The sequence below is a fragment of the Salvia hispanica genome, chromosome 5 (genome assembly GCF_029641045.1).
Source record: "Salvia hispanica isolate PSC_SH4W2 chromosome 5, Shi_PSC_v1, whole genome shotgun sequence".
Classification (NCBI taxonomy): Eukaryota; Viridiplantae; Streptophyta; class Magnoliopsida; order Lamiales; family Lamiaceae; genus Salvia; species Salvia hispanica.
This window is the reverse complement of record NC_142696.1, coordinates 34,413,439-34,435,149: the sequence shown is the minus strand read 5'-3', so window position 1 is coordinate 34,435,149 and position 21,711 is coordinate 34,413,439. Positions and strand designations below refer to the sequence as shown.

The 21,711-nt window shown below is 35.6% G+C and overlaps 4 protein-coding genes and 1 pseudogene across 4 annotated transcripts; 2 read left to right on the top strand and 3 right to left on the bottom strand.

Annotated features, from left to right (window-relative positions):
- Positions 1–150: 150 nt before the first annotated feature.
- On the bottom strand, positions 151–5,063 carry LOC125190114 (2-oxoglutarate (2OG) and Fe(II)-dependent oxygenase superfamily protein). The gene is made up of 4 exons (XM_048087314.2): positions 4,733–5,063; positions 3,151–4,260; positions 1,085–1,445; positions 151–497 (listed from the first exon to the last, which is right to left on the bottom strand). The coding sequence occupies exons 2-3, from the start codon at positions 4,187–4,189 to the stop codon at positions 1,111–1,113; spliced, it is 1,374 nt and encodes a 457-aa protein (XP_047943271.1). The 5' UTR covers positions 4,190–4,260; positions 4,733–5,063; the 3' UTR covers positions 151–497; positions 1,085–1,110.
- Positions 5,064–6,503: 1,440 nt separating this feature from the next.
- On the top strand, positions 6,504–11,145 carry LOC148926701 (uncharacterized; annotated as a pseudogene).
- A 2,288-nt stretch (positions 11,146–13,433) lies between these two features.
- LOC125187240 (uncharacterized) lies at positions 13,434–13,977 on the bottom strand. Its single transcript, XM_048083794.2, has one exon. It carries the CDS (start codon positions 13,935–13,937, stop codon positions 13,593–13,595), a length of 345 nt encoding a protein of 114 aa, XP_047939751.1. The 5' UTR covers positions 13,938–13,977; the 3' UTR covers positions 13,434–13,592.
- Positions 13,978–17,196: 3,219 nt separating this feature from the next.
- On the top strand, positions 17,197–18,121 carry LOC125186065 (uncharacterized). Its single transcript, XM_048082381.2, has 2 exons — positions 17,197–17,488; positions 17,606–18,121. Exons 1-2 carry the CDS (start codon positions 17,238–17,240, stop codon positions 17,991–17,993), a joined length of 639 nt encoding a protein of 212 aa, XP_047938338.1. The 5' UTR covers positions 17,197–17,237; the 3' UTR covers positions 17,994–18,121.
- Positions 18,122–20,165: 2,044 nt separating this feature from the next.
- Positions 20,166–20,983, bottom strand: LOC125191354 (protein BIG GRAIN 1-like). The gene has a single exon (XM_048088899.2). The coding sequence runs from the start codon at positions 20,879–20,881 to the stop codon at positions 20,222–20,224; it is 660 nt and encodes a 219-aa protein (XP_047944856.1). The 5' UTR covers positions 20,882–20,983; the 3' UTR covers positions 20,166–20,221.
- Between the last annotated feature and the right edge of the window lie 728 nt (positions 20,984–21,711).

Genomic DNA, 21,711 nt, shown 5'->3' with positions numbered 1-21,711 from the left:
ATTTTTTATTAAAAAATAAGAACTAATTTATTATGTGAACTTTAAAGAATATAAATGTATATAATAATATCATATTACACAAATAAAACATTTTCAACTATTTAAATCTAAAATTAAGAGAAATAAAATAGTAAATGCCGATTTGAACTCTTATAAATATCCAATGCAGACAAAGCAATCATATTTCAACAGAAAATATATAGTTCAATCTCTAGTTGGGGGAAACCAGAGCAAACCTGTCAGAATTAGCTGCAACATATACATCTTAAATTTAGTATCAGACTTGATTACATTTGTGGTCTTTCAATTCTCCAATGATAGAATGAGCTAATAGTTATAGTAATGATAATAGTACATTATCCCTCTACAACCAAACTCCTATGGTAACAAAACTTTCATGGCAGGAGAAAACTCCGTGCCTATGACTATGAGACCAACTCCAGTCAAGCGCAGACACGTTGTAAGATCATACAAAGGAGACCTGCGAGATCAGTTGCCTGCAACAAGAAGCAAATAGACAATATGCTTATGTGATGAATGGTATCTCTTAGTCAGTTAAAGAATAAAGTAATAGAGATGCGTTATTTAAAGGCTTACGAATGGAATTATATCATCTATATTCAATATAAGACAATCATTTTAATAGGACCCCAGACAATACACGAAACACCTTCATAAATTACCACGTTCAAACTAAATTTGGTGTGAAACTTACTGCTCCAAATCACACCGTACTATTGAAACAATATACTATCACATTAAGACATCTTCCAAATCATAATACAGATATGCTACTGTGAATCTCACATAATCTACTTACATCATCTACTTACATAATCAAACAAATGGAGAGATTGAAAACATATAGAAATGTTTTGTTTCTCACATCTTTTCACAATGAAAAGCACACACAAAAAGCACTTAAACCAACGATTTTCCAATTTTAAAGGTGTACAATATATTGCTATTACTTATAAATCATCATCCAATATCTGAACATTTTCACACAAAATCAATGATTTCCAATGAGAATTGAAGTCAACTTGAGATTAAATACAGAACAAAATAATTAAAAGGTACTCACAAATGCAGTTGCTGTCTCAGTTGGCATTACTCTATATCATTTGTCTCTGACCATCCCGGTTCATAGGTCTCCAGAAATCCAATCTTTGCCTTGTTTGGAAGATCGTGTGGGTGGACAAATGGAACTCCTGGTGGCCACCCAATCTCCATTCTCACATTTGCGCAAGGACTGTCAATCGAATTGATGTGACCCTCACACTCCTTCAAGGTGCAAAATCTCAACTTTATGCCCTTTTTATCAGCAATATCTTGAACCCTCTCTTTCAAGACTCTCTGGGCCTCGAGCCGGAGCCTCTTTGAAGGTGGAAGGGGCTTACATCTTAGATTATTCTTCTTCCTCTGCATAATTGGTTTTATAGATCCTGTACCAGTAGTTCATCGACCCAAGGACCTGTTGTTATGAACTTCTAACTAAGACAGACAAGCATAATTGCTAAGAGAAACTATATGCAGTAAAGAGTGAGAATGGATTTCAAACAATGTATAGAAGGAACTAGCATTATGCTTCAAAGATGTTTTTGCACAGCATCCCAAGTTAACAAATATTGCAAACATATGATTTGGTTCTATTACCGGAAGAGGCATTCCAAATTCAGAAACAGCCATATCCACATATATTATTCTATTCATTGCCTACCTCATCAACAATTTGACTTCTATAAATCATTATAGCACTGCTTGCCCTAGCTTATATAGCTAAAATATGTTGAATTGTTAGGAAATATACTTCATATTTGTTAGTTTCAGCATAAGAGAAGTTTGCAAGCACTTTTTTCAGAAGAATAGCAGATCAAATTCGTCTGTCAAGTCTAGTTAAATGATACTGGCATGCTTTTATTACTTAAAAACAAGGGTATCAAAGTATAAAAACTTGCAGGAAGTAATTTTCAAGGATCATTGCTCATTAGCACTTCAGTTTTACCAAAAATGAACATTAAAAACAGCTTTACTTAAAAAGTAAATCAACTTAAAACAATTCATGTGGTTTAGCAAGCATCCCATGGATAAACTTATTAGAAAAAGAAACCACAATATTCTTCCAAATGTGCACCATTAACTCGATAATCTAAAAAAAGGAAGAAGTCAATTTAGAGGAAACAAACTGGCTAATTAAGTGCTCCCTTCGTCCTGCATAAGGCGAAACATTCCTTTTTGGCATTGGATTTTAGGTACTATTGTTTTGTGAGTTGAGAGGAGAGAGGAGAGAAAATAAAGTAGAGGTGATGGAGTTTCCATTTAAGGAAAATGTGTCACTTTAAGTGGGATGTCCCAGAAAGGAAAGTGACTTATGTGGGACGAAGGGAGTATGAGTTTATTTTTTTCCCATTGTACTCCTCATTCGGATTGACACAATGACATCTAAACATATTATAGTGGTGCAAAGGCTTCAACACCCCTTAGGGGGGCTTAGTTGAGCCTTAGGCCTAATTGACCTTTTTAGGAATCATTCCTTGGGAAGTCTCTTGGCAGTTAGACAGCCTTTTCATTATTCTTTACCAAAAAAATCATGTAACTGAAACATGACCTATATCCTTGGCCCTGTTCAGTCTAATTCCAGAAATACTAAACTTGTTATGACTTTTATATTTCAAGAATATTTGGGCTATTAAATGTGAAAAAAAAAACATTTAGTTATTTAATAAAACTTAAAGTAACAAATCAGGGGATGGATCCTGCAACAGATCGTGTCCATCATCCAGGCAAAAGGCACCAATCAGTAGCCCAGCTACTGCTTTCTACATCAATGATCATTTGTCTAATGGGGCCAAGTTTAGAATATTAATAAGCTAACAGAGATAACTGGAAATGCAACCATGAGGTTGGTAGTACAAGGAAAGAGCTGGATTCTGCCTCGAAATAAAGTATATATATTCATCAGATTGCCTTTTAATGGGATACTTGCAAACACATAATAGCAAAATTTCCAACACATTCACACATTAGTAATGAAACAGTAAGCTACTGGAATGATACATCATACAGCATTAGTTAAGCAGTTAACTGTAAGGACGTATTGAGCCACTAACTTTTCAATATAAGGAAAAGGAGTGAATAATGAAAACCCACCTTCTTGGGCTGCCGGGAAACCAAAAGTGGCAAAACTATTCCGGCTAAGGAGTTGATCTGTGGATCTTTGCATGAAGTCATCAACTGGCACAGGAAGCTGGAACTGAGCTTCCACTCCATGCCCGGCAGCTCTCATCTCTGAACAATTGAGACTGGCCATGGATTTAGGCATGAGTTTGAATGCTAGTGTGCAGCGACCATAAATAGAGCCTTGCAGATTACTAATATCTGTTCGATACATAGCAGGATTTATATAACCTGCAGTCGCCTGGTATAGAGCAAGTCCAGGATACACTATTGCTTCTTGAGGCCCAAGATCACCATCCACAAGAACCCAATGACCATGAAGATCTCTTATATATAGTCCTGCCTTATCGGATTTGAGAAGGGTTAAAAGGCTTCTATCGACCTGATAGTCATGGTCGGAGAACATAACTATCTGACCATCTTCTTGAGCAGTCAAATTATGATGTTGTGCTCCCTGAAAAGAGGGCCTCCCATGACAACAGACAGACACTACAGAAGATGAAATTTCACGATTTCTTAAGGGAACATTATCAAGTATTTCAGTGAATGGTGAACTACGGAGATTCAGGTAGAAGCTGATAGCATCCAGTATGTCACGAGATGCTTTCCCAAGCAGCGAGTATATGTCAACTAGGCCTGCTGGAGGGATTTCAATTTCATTACCTGGTTCAGTAGAAGTAAGCCCAGGTCTAAAATCATAAATCTCTTGCCACATGTGAGGGTCTGCACGATAACCAGATGTCTTGCACCATTCACGAGACTCGCTGTGCTGAATACTATCAGCAGAAGGAAATGACGGTTTATGATGAAAGTAGAGACGTGATGACTCAAGACAAGACCTTAAGAGCGCTCCAAAATTCATGGGGAATTGGATAATGGCCGCTGAATATTGAGCCAATGACTGCGACAAAGTTGAAACTGACAGTTTATATGAATCCGAAGGAATGCCTTCGGATGGTATTAAATCAACAAGTTTCACCCGGCCCAGTGTTGGCAGGCCATTGCCTGCCATGGAATCCTCCAGAAACGCCAATGTGTTTACCAACAAATCAACCAAATCCCTTTTATTGGCTGTATAAAGCACTACACAAATAGAAAATTACATTTAGCAACTTATTGTAGTGATCTTTGACTTCAAGTACAAGGTAAACAAACATACCAATCCGAATTCTCACTAAACTAGAAATGTGCAATGTATTTATGCCTAAATCATTATGTCTAAAGCACTCTACTTTAGATGCACCAAAGTCTTAAAAAATGCAGCAACTCTTCTATTCATCATCACCGTAAGAACACATAAATTTCGAAATTTCTCATCTTTAACGGGTATAAAAGGACATTATCATCGGGCAATGCACCAACTACCAACGCCAAATAGCCCATTTTTCCCATCAATCATCCAAAACAAACACAACTAACATTTTAACCTTGGTGAAAAACAATCAATTTGGAATCCCACGAATCGTAAAATCAACCGGACGGTATATACTTGGCATAAAAATGCGCAATTTATCTTCCTAAAAATGAGGGATTGAATTCGAGATGTTGAACGAACCTCGAGTGTAACTTGAACTTGAGCTCTTTAAAACTCAGCTTCCTATAGATTGATATACAATATTTGAGGATCTCGGCATAAATTGATTGTTTCTTTCCTTTGATGTTCCTCCTCGTCTTGTAGGCGGTCTCCCCCTAAATTTTCACCTCATGAATATCCGTGCGGCAGATCAAACGCTCTCTTTTCAGCTCGAAAAATACCAATTTCTCATCAATTCTTCATGTTAAGCAAAAATCGGACTTCAATTTCTGGGGAAAAAATCTACACGTGGGACTGTAACTGCAGACCTAAGTAAAGCCCAAACTAAAATGAACCCATTAATAATTTTTTTTTTAAAATGATGAACCCATCAATAATTTATAGATATATCAACAATGTAACAGTATTTAATAATTTGGCATACTTAAACCCTAATCACCCTCCTGTCCCTATCATCACTAATTAAGGGTTATAGTCATCCACAGCCATTTGTTTATCTCATATAAATAAACAAAATATTAAAAAAACACTCATTTTAGTTCATCTTTTTATAACTTTAAAATAGTTAGAATTATCTACCCTATGAAACTGCATCTAACATCTTTTTCAGTTTGTCAATTAGAATCATGAAAGCATGTTATCAATAATATAAGTGTCGGTTCTAGGTAAAAAAAAAACTAACCAGCATAATACAACCCAAAAAAAGAAGGAATAAAAAAAAGACTAAAATGGAAACTCAATAACAAACTCGAAATAATAAAAATCATAAACCAGTAATAAGCCAAGTCGAGGAGGCCTCTGTACGCAAAACGAGATATACCTGATAGTGCTCTCGGATTGGCATGTCGTCCCCAAAAATAAAATGGTTTTTCGTCTCTGATATAGCAGCACTACTATCAGTAGAGTTCCAACGAACTGAATGGAGGCAAGGCAGAACTTCGATAGAAGAACAATGCTAAAAGAAGATAAAGCTTATGATGCAGAATACTTTGTAGATTGGTGTGTGGAATGCATAGAATGACTAGTCTATTTGTAGACTCAGTCGAATGCAGGGGATAACACAGACTTAAAGTCTATCATATCGCTGGGCTATAACCGTCGGTCGTTACAAGCCGTTACAGATGCCAATGATGGAGCTGGAGGCTGCGACGTGGACTTCGTCGCATCATGTTGACAATATGGCTTGCTACTTGGCTCGCAGACTTAGAGTGTGTAGGTGGTCTAAAAGAATTAGACTGGCCTTAGGGTAAACTCAAGTACCAAGCCCAAATAACAGAGTACATAATTAAAACATAAAAATTTAATCAAAATTCTAAAATTGCATTTTATCGAGAATAAAAAATACATAATTGAAATCTTAAAATTTTATTTTATTGAGAGCAATAGAGTACATAATTGATTATAGCCACTGTTGAAAATGGAGAAATGTGTTGAAGAAATGAAGAATGCTACAGTTGGGTTTAGGAGCGAAAGAGCCGGTGAAGCTGACGTGGCAAAGGTTAGTCAATTAGTCAATTGTGTGGGAAATAATCAGCTACTTCTTGCTGACTTTTTACATGTACTTAGCTAGTTTTTTTTTTTTTTGTCTAGAATGAGTCATCCCAATGTATATAAGAGATGAGCTCTTGGCTGTACAATTTTTCAGATATTTTTGATGAAATAAAATCTCATATTTCTCTCTCTGATTTTCTTATGTATGCATTCTTTGTGCATGTTCGATTTGTGTTTTCTACATGGTATTAGTGAAGATTTGTTGACTTCCGCCATTATTCTCTGGTCTCTTTCTTCTCCGATGGCTCCTCGCGGCGGCGGCAGTAACCAGATCCAGCCGGCGGAGGATTCGTCGAGTCCTTATTATCTTCATCCGAGTGATAATCCTGGTATTCAATTGGTATCTCAGTTGCTCGTCGGTTCCAATTACATCAATTGGAGTCGATTTATGTCTATTGTTCTTTTAGCTAAAAATAATTTGTTGTTTGTCAATGGAGTTTTGTTGAGGCCTCATGATGATGATCTTCTATATCCTGCTTGGATTCGGTGCAATTCTATGGTAGTTTCATTGCTTAGGAACTCTATATCTCCTCAAATATGTTCTAGTATCATGTATTTGGATGATGCGCATGATGTTTGGTTAGATCTGCGTGATCATTTTGCCCAGGGAGATTCAGCTAGGCACTACCAGCTGAAACAACAGCTCATGTCGCTTAATCAAGGAAATTCAGATGTCAATGCCTATTTTACTAATTTGCGCATTGTATGGGGATGAATTCAAGCATTCACAGCCAATATCTTGGTGTACTTGCCGCACTTGTAGGTGTGATAGTACTTCTCGTTGGCATAAGTATCAGGAAGAGGATTACACAATGCAATTCCTGATTGGATTGAATTCATCATTCTCTCAGCTTCGATCCAGTATTCTGTCCGTTGTTCCACTGGAGGAACGACAACGAAATATTGATGGTTTTGTGCCTTCTATTCTTCCTCCTGCTTCGAGTGAACTTCCTTATTCAGTGAATGCAGCTAATTCATTATATGGCCGAGGCAGGCTCTTGTGCTCTCATTGTGGTAAAACAAACCACACTGTTGACAGATGTTATATACTTCATGGATTTCCACAAGGTTTTGGTCGAGGCAGGGGCAAACCTCCTTCAAATAACTCCACCTCTGCTAAATCAGTGAATTACGTTGATGATTCACTTCCCGATGGAAGTGAGAAAGTTGTTGCAGTTACTACATTGCCTTCTTCTGATCAGTGTCAGCAGTTGATCTCTCTTCTCCAGTCACAACTTGCTGCCTCATCTCTCAGTTCTCCATCCACCTCTACTGCTCCTCCTTCTGCCGCACAAATAGCTCCAGCTACATCTTCACCTTTTACTAGTACTACACTTTTCTCCCCTTACATAGCTTCTGTTACATCACCTACACCACTTTGGTTACTTGACACAGGGGCAACTCATCATGTATGTTGCAATCTCTCACTTTTTAGCTCATCTTGTCACACCTCAACCTTTCTGATAAATACACTTATAAAAATAAATACGATGTAAAATAATGTAATAACATACCAAATAATATGCCATCCAAAATCTATAATTACAAAAGCCAAATATCTTATTCCACATCCGTCTTATATCAATCATATTCTTTATACCAACACAAATAACCGTAAGCATAAATATTATGCGCAGTTTCATCTCCATATGCATATGCCTCTTTGTTCAGTTTATTATTCTGTGACAAATCAAGCCTGGTATCTGCCCGGGATTTCCAATATGCCAATATGATTGACCCGTAGGTCCCAATATTATTGACCCGTAGGTCCCAATATGATCGACCCATAGGTCCCAATATGATTTGACCCGTAGGTCCCAATATGATCGACCCGCAGGTCCCACTGTGATTTGACCCGAAAGTCCCAATATGATTTGACCCGTAGGTCCCAATATGATCGGGATTTTCAATATGCCAATATGATTGACCCGTAGGTCCCAATATGATTGACCCGTAGGTCCCAATATGATCGACCCATAGGTGCCAATATGATTTGACCGGTAGGTCCCAATATGATTTGACCCATAGGTCCCAATATGATCGACCCGTAGGTCCCACTGTGATTTGACCCGAAAGTCCCAATATGATTTGACCCGTAGGTCCCAATATGTCCACTATGATTTCAGATCCAGAGCAAGACTGTCACAAATCCTCTTTAATTCAATGATACAGATAATTCTAATGCTATATGAAAATATGTCTATTGCACCACTCACATATCCATTTCGTATTCCACCAAATGATTCCAACACAATATATAAAACATATCCATTGTACTATTCACACATCTATATCAGGTCCCATATAATCTAATTACTCACTTCCGTTCGGCATATAGCATTAATTATATACTATATATAAAATTAAAGGTATAAATTATACCCACCTTAATCCGACAGATAATTTAGCCGAGCTTCTGGTTCTACTCTCTACTCCTTTCAAAATTATCTCCTTTCTCATTTATCATGTCACGTTTTTATCCACCGAAGAAATCTTCTCTTTTAAGTATAGCTAATCGTACCCTCGTGTAACCCTTCTCCTCCCCCCTTCCTCCTTTTTGTATTACCATGCAAAATATATATAGGCGAAGTCGGCTAAACCGACTTTAATTTGAGATCTTTTTATACACTATAATATTATATATACTTTGATATACCATTTCTTAATTTTTAAGCATTTGAAATTATCTTATAATAATGACACATCCTGCTCGTAACACATGTAAAAATTCTAGCTTAACTCGTACAATATACATATAATAGAGCATGTCTTCATTTCTCTTTCTTGTAAAGTTGTCAGGGAGTATAATGTATACTTATATAAACATGCACTAATATTCTATTTATATTTTCATGCATGTACACCACTATATATACATTCATACTTAGATAATGACACTAATTTAATTACTAACTAAATATGTAACTATATTTCTTTTATATTTCATTCATATATAGATAAAAATAATTCGAATACTAGCCATGGTTATGTCAACTCCACATAATTAAATAAAATAACGTCTTCTAGAATATCGGAAAAATATATTTGTAGAGCAAAAGAGAATATAACATGCGATAATAGCACAAAAACAAAATATATATTGCTATGCAAAAATTTATGTTTTAGGTTCGAGATGTTACACATGTTTACCTATCAATAATGCCTTTGTGAATCTTCCTAATGGTGCTTCAGCTCCTGTTACACACATGGGAACTGTACACCTAACTTCTTCTATTACTCTATTTTCAGTCCTATATGTTCCTTCCTTTTCCTTTAATCTCATATCTGTTAGCTCTCTCACATCTTCACTATCTTGTACTATCACCTTTACTCACACATCTCTTGAAATTCAGAAAGCTTCTCTGGGGACCGTGATTGGGAGGGGTAGCAGAATTGGCAATTTATACACCTTTGATGTGGATTCTGAGATAGTCACAGGTTCCTCAGATACCTCTCCCTGTGTAAATTCTGTTGTTAGTATTGATTTGTGGCATAGGAGATTGGGTCATTTGTCTTTCAATAAGCTCAAAATCATGTCTGAGCTATTGTCTTTCACAAATAAATCCCATGCTTTGTGTGATGTCTGCCCCCTTGCTAAACAACACCATTTATTTTTTTCCATTTCTGATTCTATTGCTGCAAATCCTTTTAATCTTATTCACTGTGATATATGGGGCCTTTCACCCCTTGCACCACCCAAGGGTTCAGCTATTTTCTGTTGATGATAGCTCCAGATTTGTGTGGACTTTTTTGCTTCAACACAAATCTGATGTGAAAACTGTGCTCACTCAATTTTTCCACACAGTATATATCCAATTTTTCAAAAAGATCAAAGTGATCAGGTCAGATAATGGACCCGAGTTTAACCTCACCTCTCTGTTCACATCTTTTGGGACTGTGGTGCAGCATTCTTGTGTGGAAACTCCACATAAAAATGCAAGGGTAGAAACCAACATCTTTTAAATGTTGCCAGAAGTCTGTTATTTCAATCACACTTACCCATCACTTACTGGGGGGATTGTATTCTGGCTTCTGCTTACTTGATCAATAGAATCCCTTCATCAATTCTGCCTGATAATATTTCCCCATTTCAATCTTTCTTCAATAAACCACCATCATATTCCCATCTCAAAGTCATTGGGTGCCTGTGCTATGCTTCTACTCTAAACAGAGATAGAGACAAGTTTGCATCAAGGGCATCTAAGTATATCTTTCTGGGGTATCCTACTGGATATAAGGGGTACAAAGTGCTTGATATTGATTCTATGCAAGAAATCATCACTAGACATGTTGTTTTTCATGAAGATGTCTTCCCCTTTTCTCATCTATCACCCTCTGACTTCCCTACAGCACCAAACACCAGTCACCATGTTCCCATCAATAATGCCCCTTCACCTTCATCTTCTGCCTCAGACCAACCTAATTATCTTCCAGCTGCTCCACAAATTACTCAAAATAATCAGCCACCACCTATCTCAAATAATCAGCCAACTGCTCAGAAAACTCCAAATCTGACCAAAATTGGAAGAGACACAAAACCTCCACCACTCCTCACTGATTACATCTGTAATTCAGTATCTTCAACATCTCTCTATCCTATTTCATCATATTTTTCACTCTCCAAACTATCACCATCTCACCTCAAGTACATCATTCTCATGACTGTTGTACTTGAACCCACTTCCTACTCTCAGGCAGCTACTCAACCTGAATGGCAGCAAGCTATGTCTGAAGAGTTAGCTGCACTAATCAAGACTGATACTTGGATGATTATTGTCCTCCCTCCTGGAAAGATCCCTATTGACTTTCTTGATACATTCTCTCCTGTGGCAAAATTGACTACTAGGAAGTTTATTCTTGCTCTTGCTGCTATTAATGGCTAGTCTCTTTGTCACCTAGATATCAATAATGTTTTTCTCTATGGTGATCTAGAGGAAGAAATTTACATGAATTTACCTCCTAGGCTTCTTGTTGAGGGGGCCTCTGATCCTAATGTAAAGCTTGCATGCAAGCTAAAAAAATCATTATATGGATTAAATCAAGTATCAAGGCAATGGTACCTAAAACTTTCTGAGGTTTTAGCAAATTTTGGTCTCCAACAATCAGCTTCAGATCACTCATTTTTTTTCAAGAGTGATAACTGTCACTTCTTTGGAATTGTGGTATATGTAGATGATATTTTAGTAGCCACAAACAGACCAGAGATGATAGAGAGCTTCAAAAGTTTTTTGGCTCAACATTTCAGATTCAAGGATCTTGGCATTCCTAAGTATTTTCTTGGACTTGAAATTGCTAGAAACAAAAAGGGGATTCAGATTTCACAAAGAAAATATGCAATGGACTTAGTTCAGGATGCAGGTTTTTTGGGATGCAAGCCTTCATTGGTGCCAATGGATCCACTTAAACAACTCAGGCATGAGGCAGGAAAACCAATGGAGGATCCATCAAAATACAGAAGAATGATAGGCAGATTGTTATACTTATGTATAACTAGGCCAGACATAACATTTGCAGTTCACAAATTAAGTCAGCTTGTTTCAAATCCTTGTGAAGAACATTGGGAAGAGAGTGAGAAAGTGTTGAGATATCTGAAAGGGACTCCCGACTATGGCTTATTTTACTCAAGCTCTAGTGAGTCTGTTCTCAGCATCTTCTCAGATGCAGACTGGGCTGCTTGCCCGGATACCGCAAGTCCATGACTAGATATTGCCTATTCCTTGGATCTTCTTTGATATCTTGGAGAGCTAAAAAGCAGAACACAATATCAAGATAATCAGCTGAACCAGAATATCGTGCTATGACACAAGCAACTTGTGAAGTAGTGTGGGCTACTGCATTGCTGAAAGACTTTGGGATTGAAAGAATGAAAGTTGTGCCACTGTTCTGTGGTAATCAAGCAGCTGTGTATATCAGTTCAAATCCGGTCTTCCATGAACGCACTAAGCACATAGAGATTGACTGCCATACAGTGAGGGAGAAGTATTTGGCAGGGGTGATAAAGCCTATGCATATCAGGAACAACTTACAATTGGCTGACATATTCACCAAGCCATTGGGAGCTACTGCATTTCAAAATATATTGTGCAAGATGAACTTTTTTAGCTTGTACAGTCCATCTTGAGGGAGGCTGTTGAAAATGGAGAAATGTGTTGAAGAAATGAACAATGCTACAGTTGGGTTTAGGAGTGAAAGAGCCGGTGAAGCTGACGTGGCAAAGGTTAGTCAATTAGTCAATTGTGTGGGAAATAATCAGCTACTTCTTGCTGACTTTTTACATGTATTTAGCTAGTTTTTGATTTGTTTTTTTTTTTTGTCTAGAATGAGTCATCCCAATGTATATAAGAGATTAGCTCTTGGCTGTACAATTTTTCGGATATTTTTGATGAAATAAAATCTCATATTTCTCTCTCTGATTTTCTTATGTACGCATTCTATATGCATGTTCGATTTGTGTTTTCTACAACCACTCATTGTTGCGGCCAATTAAAGTTTGTCAAATTTGTTCAACTAGATCGCGTTGGTGTACATCGTGAGTGGCGTATTCTAAGAATGGTGTCGATACAACATGATTTTGGGGGTTGGTTGCAGTGGATTGGACGAGCCAGGTATATCCATATCCACCCAACTAGCGTGCGTTCGATCTATTGTGATCAATAATCATATCGTTTCATCCCTGTGAAATGACCCATGATTCACTGAATTTCAATAGCTTGACTCCTTTGTTCGAAATATAAATCCCAAAATTCCAAAATTTTGCAGATAAAACATAATTCCAATTTTCAATGGCTGGAAACTGAGCATCTAATCCACATAACGAAAATGACAAAATTGTTAAAATACAAATATCCAGCAATCACTTGATTGCTCTCTTCTCCGCTCGACCACGTTGTGGGGTTGAAACTGACTTCAAAGACCAAAGAACTAGAGTTTTCCGGCCGTAATTTAGCTGGCGGTGAAGTCGGTTAATGTTACGGACTTAATTTCCACATCGGTTGTGAGAACACACCAGTATATAGACTAAATGAGCTCTCTCGCCTAACAAGCCAATCTGTATCAGTTAACTCTTCGACTCTACCTGAATCTGTCCTTGCATATATGAATGTACTAACCATATTTTCACTAAAATTTTGCCATGATATCGTTTGGTTCAATTAATTTGATAAAATAAACATTAAATTATAATTCATGCATATTTATTAAATAGATAAACACTTGTTCATCCTAGACGAAATGTGATCAAATATTCAAATATTGGACAACTAAAAGAAAGAAGAAAGAGCAAAACATACACACATTAATATAAAAGAGAAGCGTGAACAACAACACATGATCAGCCCCGCTTGACAGGATCGAAGTTAGAGACGGCAACGATGGCACCGACGATGGCGACCGCCACAACGCCGCCGTAGGCAATGCTGAGGAGGAAGTTCTTGAGAGAGGGACTGACGGCCGCCTCCGCGGCGTCGGGGGCGATCATTGAAGCAGTCAGCGCAGCCGCGGTCAGGCCCGTCACCACCTTCTCCTTGAGCGAAGCCCTCACTTGGAACTTCCCCACGGCTGGCTTCGCCGACACCTTCGACGGCCTCACCGGCAACGGCTTCAGGAATGCGGAGGGTGGCAGCTGCCTGTTTTGGGCCACGGGCGCCGCCATGAACACTGCGGAGGTGGAGGCCATTTGTGTGTCAAGTGTGTGTGTTGGTAAATGAATGTGGGGATTTTGGAGAGGATTGAAGGATAATAGTGAGAGTGGATGGAGGATGGATTAGAGGTGGGCCCGGAATTCCATCGTGGCAGCTTCTGCTTTTGGTTAACCTTATCTCATTATCATTCCCAATTTCCCACAACCTATGTTGCTCAATATCGATTTTTTAAATTAGGGTTACTTTTCTACTCCCATCATCCTAATCCTATATGATTACATTTAGAATGACACAAGAACTAATGCACAATTGGTAAAGTAAGAAAGATGATAAGAAGGATAATGGATTATTTGTAACTCACATTGTTATTAGTATTTAATGGTAGACCTTAGCGTTATAAGTTATAAATAAATTGATGCATATAATCAGTAATGAGTTGGGAAGAATAGGTGTGCTTATTCGGCCGGTTTCGGTTCTAACCGGACCGATTGACCGGTTAACCAGTTTTAAATTTTCACAAATCCTAGAACCGGAATCAATCGGTTTCGATTTGGAACTTGCCGGTTAAGAACCGGTCGATTTCGGTTCTGAACCGGAACCGATGTGTAATTTTAATCCAAATTTATTTTTAATTTTAAATAGTTCAATACTAAAAAAATAATAATCCAACATCCAGAAATATAAAAAATACTCCATCCGTTCCTTCATAGTTGAGTCATTTTTCCATTTCGGAAAGTTCCCTCATAGTTGAGTCATTTCCATTTATAGTAATTTTTTCCTCTCTCTTACTTTACTCTTTCTTACTTTATCCTCTCTACTTTATTCACTTTTTACTTTATTCTCTCTACTTTTTTCTCTTTCTTACTTTTTTATCTATTTATTTAACACACTCAACATTCATTTCTTAAACTCCGTGCCGAAAAGTTCCGCCTCAACTATGAGGGAACGGAGGGAGTAATATCTAAAAAGTCATATAAATACACAAAAAATACAAACCAACAATACAATAATATTTATATATCGAAAGAGTAATGCCAAGTGTAGTAGGTCGTACAAGTTTATATTAGCATTTTTTTATATAAAAAATAGGAATTCTAAACTTTAGCAATTTTTTTAAAAAAATGAGTTTTAAAATCGAATTCCATTTTCCCTTTTTTTGGCTAAACAAATATTCAATGGATTTCCAATACTAATTGATCTTGTTGTGACTTTTTGGCTTATAACGGATCAGTTAATAAATTATTCACAAATAGGTTAAATCGTATGTTAAATGAATTATTACATAAATATGTTATAAAGTTAAATTTCTATCATATGAAATGATATTGTATTTGTATAAGTTCTTTTGGATATTAAAAACAAACTTATGATATCCTACTCATTATAGTTAGTTCATAAAAAATAGATTGAAAAATAATTGTAGATTCAAAGTATCACGGTTTAAACATTTTAAATACTTCAAAAAAAAGAGCTTGCAAATTTAACACTGTTTAAATCTAAAAATACTCAATGTTTCAAATTATTTTACTTTAATTCAAAATTAATTTAATTAAATTAGATTTATTAGTATATTAAATTATAAAAAAGTAAAATTGAATTATAATCCGGTTACCGGTTTGGAACCGGAACGGGTTTATTTAAAAAGTTAGAACTGGAACCGGATTTTCCGGTTCCGGTTCTAGTTCTGGTTAACCGAGAACCGAAGAACCGTTTTAAGCACTCCTAGGGGAGAAGTTTTCATAATAGAAATGAGCTATTTTATGGGACGGATGAAAAAGAAAAGTATCTCTATTTTTATGGGATGGATGGAGTATTAATTTACATATTTTCACTTATTTTATAACATAACATTTGAAATTTGATTCATGGCATTTCAATATTTTCTATAGTCAATTTATTATATTCCATTTAACAACTTCTCAATTATTTCAAACTAATTTCGCAAACTATTTTCTCAAAATGTGCATCGGTCATCCTTGTTATTACAATTGCTGCAAAGTAAAGTTACACAATCTTTACCAAGAGTTTTACACGGTTTTAAAAGCAGTAAAATTACCACTTACCACCTTTAATGCGCAATTAGAAGTTTTCTACGATGGTAATATAGAGGAAGAAAAGGTCAAAGAACGAGATTTCTTAAAAAAAAACTGAAAAGGTGGGAGAAATGTATAATACGAACATATTTATAGCATATTTGATAGGGTAAATAACTCATCTAAAATAAAATTCTATGAATAAAATGTTACTTTTTTCATAAAATTTCATTTTTAATGAGTTATCTACCTATCAAACATGGCCGTATGTAGAATAAAATTGCTTACAAGTACTAATTCAAAAATTAGATACTTATGTTTTTAAACGAAGAAAAAGGGTTCGGCGATGAAAATGGATCTGGAGTCGGGTGTGCTGTGTGCATTGTCATTATTTTGGAACCAATAAATCCGGATTGGTCCGATCGCTTTAAAAGGAATAACATGGGTCTGAAATCCTCAAATACAAATTGAAGACATTATACCATTTCAGAAACAAATCTATTCTACTGTAATAACATAATTATACCATTTTTATTTTTTGAAATCTTATGTACTACTCCTACTATATTTTATTAGTAATATTTAAAACAATTTGACCACTTTTTATATGGTACTCTGCAATATTAAATAAAACTAAAGAGATATGTGCTGTATGTTCTTTATGCTATTGTACTTGGCCGTGAACTGATTTGAACTCAAAAAACGTCATTATTTAAAGAGATATGGTTAAGTATTTTTTTTATTGTTATCTAAAGTTAAAGAGTGATGGTTAAAGACATTAAATACAATAAATTTTCATTTTCATTCTATTTTTGTTTTTAGTTTCTTTCACAAAAACAAAATTTTCAAATACTCCATATTTTAAGAACTAAATTAATTAGTTTCGAAATTATTCAAAAATGCAAAATTACTAATCAAATCTTGATACTTAATTCTACCGAAAAAAAACCATCAATTTCGTAAATTTGTATCGATTTATTAATTTGTTACCCATTTCTAATAATGATCATTAATTGATAGTGAAGACATGATATATAAGTATGAGAAACCATAAAATCGTTTACAAAAAAACTTTCAAAAAGTATGACATAGCAAAGAGACATTATGTCAAAAATCAAATATATGCCACATGATACCAAAAAAGTTAATACCATCTAATCCAAAAACGATTCTAGTGCACGCACCAAGATTATGGCAATTAGAATTTATTCCTTGGCAATTTATATTGACTCCCATATGTCTCATTTCACACACTACAATATAAGTATATATAGCAAATTAGTGAGGAGTAAGAAAAGGAATATGAATAGGATGATGATTTCAAGAACAATATTAGCAATTTGTTGTTTGGCAATTAGTGTGTTGTTAGGCTGCAAAGGCGAGGTTGGATATGATGCACCACCAAACTGCGCACGCCTCGAGTGCCCTCAATACACCGTGCTTCACTCTCAGAAAGATTTCGAAATCAGGCGTTACAACGATGCTAGATGGCTGGTTGCCCCTACCATCATCTCCAAATCTTACAAGGAAGCTGCTAGCAAAGGTTTCAGAATGTATGTTTTTTTTAATTTCACCATATTTATTCGATTAATTCCAATATCGATCAAATCAAATTACTATTGATTGATTTTGTTGCGTTATATTGTGTTGCATTGTGTTGTTGCTCGTAGATTATTTGAGTACTACGGTGGCAAGAATAGTCAAGGGTTGAAAATCAATATGACAGCTCCGGTCCTAGTGGCTCCGGGTGAGGGGGGCTACAAGGTCCATTTTTACCTGCCTAAACAGTTCCAAACATTCGCACCGACGCCACTAAACCCGGACATTCGCTTGGCCAATTTACCTGGAAAGGCTCATCAATATGCAGCGGTTAGAAGGTTTGATGGTTTGATTACTGACGAAACCATCCCTCTTAATTTGGAGCCCCTAAAGAGAAGCCTTCAATCGAGCCATGACTATGCCCGGGCAGTCGAGGGAGGAGTCACCATGCTTGGTGCATACAACAGGCCTACTCAACTCACAGACCGTGTTAACGAACTTTTTATTTGGTTTAACTGATTCTTCAATATTGCCTTGTCTTTTTCTTGCTTCTTATTTTCAATTATACTTAATAATTACTACTATGTGTTATCAAGTCAATTTTCCAGACTTTGGAGACTAATTAATACTATATGATTTATGCAGAAGTCTACTATTTCTTGGGTCTCTTTTTTTTTTATTAGAATACTTGTTCATAGAGACCACAAAATACGTGGAGACAGAAAATTGGAATATTTGCTTCTCTGATCTTTGTTCTTTATGGAAAGCAAAATATCACACATACTCCACTGAGATATGCGATTAATATAATAGGAAGTATTTGTGCATTAATTTTTTAACTCTTATTAAATCCTGATATTGCATTCTAATTAAGTTTCAAAATTCACCTATAAATTAGTAGCAAACTAATGGTTTGATCTGACTTTGCAATAATCAAGATTTTCATTCTGATACAGTTGAATATAAATCGTAATCAAACAAATAAAAGTATTTGATTAAGTATTATATGATGATGTTCAGTGCCTAAATGTGACGTAGTTTTGGTTAACGTTATCTAATAGTGTCATGTAAGTAAGTTATCAATATGTTAACGTCGAAATCTTGATTGGTTGCAAATCTGAACAAATCATTAGTTTCATTACGAAGTCATAATAAATTAACAGTTTAATATATATTGGAAGATTTTAAAGCTATACACAAAACAAAATTTGATGATAAAAAAATTACCCTATAAAAATTCAAATATGAATCGAGAAAATGTGGTAGGAGGATTCAAAGAAAATTATTGGCATCAAGTTTGAAACAGAGAATCAACTGTTACCCCACATTTTGTTGATGGAAAAAAGTTGTATCGCATGTGCCTAAAATGCCCATATTTCTACTAGGGAGATTCCTTAATGGGGCCTATTTATACACCCACTACCCATCTAAAATCTTTTTTACTTATATTTCAAGAAAATATCATTTTTATTTTGGTATGGTTATGTCATGTAAATTCTTTAATTTAGCCTTCTCGCTAACAGACAAATCTTCCAGCTAACAAAAAGTTCATAATTTTTCAAACCTCAACTGCATCATTAAATTTAAGTTTCACTTTATAAGCAATAATTGGTGTTGATTTTGTGGGCTTTTTCTTCTTATTTTTGTTGGGGAAATGGAAAATGGTGGAAAGCAAATCCAAGGTTGATGCAAAGATTGCTTTGTTTTTTAAACATGTCATTATTTATATAGTTTTTTAAAAAGCCTACGAAATAGCATCTTCATTAGTCACTATGATTATGCTTTGGTGGTTAATTGTGTGTTTGAACTCGTGTGCTTCTTCAATGATTAGTCCAATATAATAAAAATTGTTATTGTTTGATGTGTAATTTATAGAGTGGATCGAGCATTTGTATATATTACTATCTGTTAGCTTATGAATTCAGTAACCATATAAACAAAATTAAATGCCACATGGTTTTCAATAAATATGAAACTAATGTGAGTGGCATGCTATAGAGATTGCACAAAATATATTGACTAATTCAAGAAACTCATAAATTTTGAAATTAAAAATGATCTAGTAACACGATAAAAATCTCTCCATATACACATACATAATATGAAGGGTCATTTTATATGTATAACTAACTATATATGAAGAAGTAAATTAAACATGATGGTGTGACCGGTGTCAAATTAATAAATTGATAGTAGTATTAATTTTAGCATTCAATCGTGCGAATAGAACTGTTACAAACCCATTGTATGCAATATGTGTGAGTTGCTTTTCCTTGATTACATATTTTCTTGCAGACAACATCATATAAAGTCAATTTCTAACCTCTCAGTTGAAAAACGTGAAATAAAATCCATCACTCAGTTACCTAAACATACACATATTTATTTGTTATTTCCACATTTAATTAACGAAAATAATCACTTCCCTACTTTACAATAAATTAAACACACCATGCTCACGTTGAAGAAAAAGCAGTAGCACATGATCATATTTTCTTGAATTCAAAGACAAAAATTATCACCCATCATTATACTTGTCCTTTTCCACTTTTATACTATTTGATTTTTAAAAAGTATCATACACAATGACATACTCCTACAAATTTTCATGGATCATAAAAAATAATCAAGCAAAGAATGAATTCAATGGTAGCATGATTATTCATTAGTTAATGAAGTTGTGACATCAAATTCCAAACAAAAATCTTTATTGCTAAAGAAAGCACTATTACATGGAAAATTACTAGTTAGCATCCAATGCTGTGATGAAGACTAGTAGTCTCATACACCGGCAAGTCATCGATGTTTTCGAGCTCGAACAAATCCGAGCTACCGCAGCTCATATCATCCTCAGTACTCTCATAGCAATCGAATTTCCTCTCAAAAACTCGAAAGCTATCGATGTTCTTCTTGATAAAATGGCTCCCAATTTTGGGCTTGTCTTGGTCTAGGAACCTAACCGACTTGGCGGGCCTCAAGGAGGCGTTCTTGGTGAGGCAAGACCGCGACGTCGTTGAGGCTGCGTCCTTCATCGATCTGGACTTCCTCATGGAGGAGGAGGTCCATTCTTCGTCGTCGTCAAGGCAGTGCCTTGATGATTTAAAGTTGCGGGGGCTGAAAATGGAGTTGAAGAAGTTGGAGATTTTTTTGCCGGCTGGTGAAATGGGCTTCTTGGGCTTGGGCTTGTTGATGGATGTTGTTGGGGCGGAGGAGGATTCGGTGGTGGAGTGGGTTTGCATCCATTTCTCGATGAGCATGGCGCGGCGGAGGCTCTCGATGTCGTCCTCGGCTTTGGTGGCGGTGGTGCGGCGGTGGGAGGCGGGGTTGTCGTGGTAGATGGCGTCGAGGAGGGAGGAGGAGAAGGAAGGGGCTTTGGGGTGGGTATAGATAGGCATGATATGATGCATGTACAAATTGGAAAGGGAGTGTGTATATGACAATTGAAAGGGATGATGGGAAAAGCCAAATGCTACGGCTTGGATGGTACAAAATGCTTGTTATTACCTTTTGAAACGTTGGGAGAGCATAATATAGTGATGGTACTCTTTGTGGGGTTGCATTTCAATTTTCAAGCAATTAAATTACAAACTAAAAGTGTCAAGTAGCAAACACACGCTTTAACGCTACTTATTAAATCATACTCCCTATGCAATTTACTGTAAAAGAATTAGTACTAGATTTTAAAAATACAAATTGATCATTATTTTTAGAGTAAAGGTCATTTTTTTTTTCTTAAACGTAGGATGAAAATATGAGTTTGGCCCAAAACATGCAGACTCATAACAAATGAAAACTAACGGTCAACGCTAATTGCACAAAGGCACGACCGCTAGTTTTCATTTGTTATGTACCTGTGTTTTTAAAAAGTGAATGTTTTTTTTATTAAATTCTTATTTTGATCATATGTTTAGTACCAAAATTGGTCTTTACTCTTATTTTTATATTGGATATATAAAATATATATACAATATAAAATTATCAATAATAAATTATTGTAGATTTAATCAAAATTTATATGAATATGAACTTAACAATTTATACATATAAAATATTTTTATGAAAATATTGTTTTTTTTAATTAACCGTACAAGGTAAATTAAATTTTGTAAAGTAGTAATTTTTTATTATGATAGATATATATAGATGGAAAGATTATTTCCAATATCGACAAAGCGGATGGTGAGTTAGACCCACCTCGATTCCTCGAAGAGAACATATCCCATAATATTCAATTTTT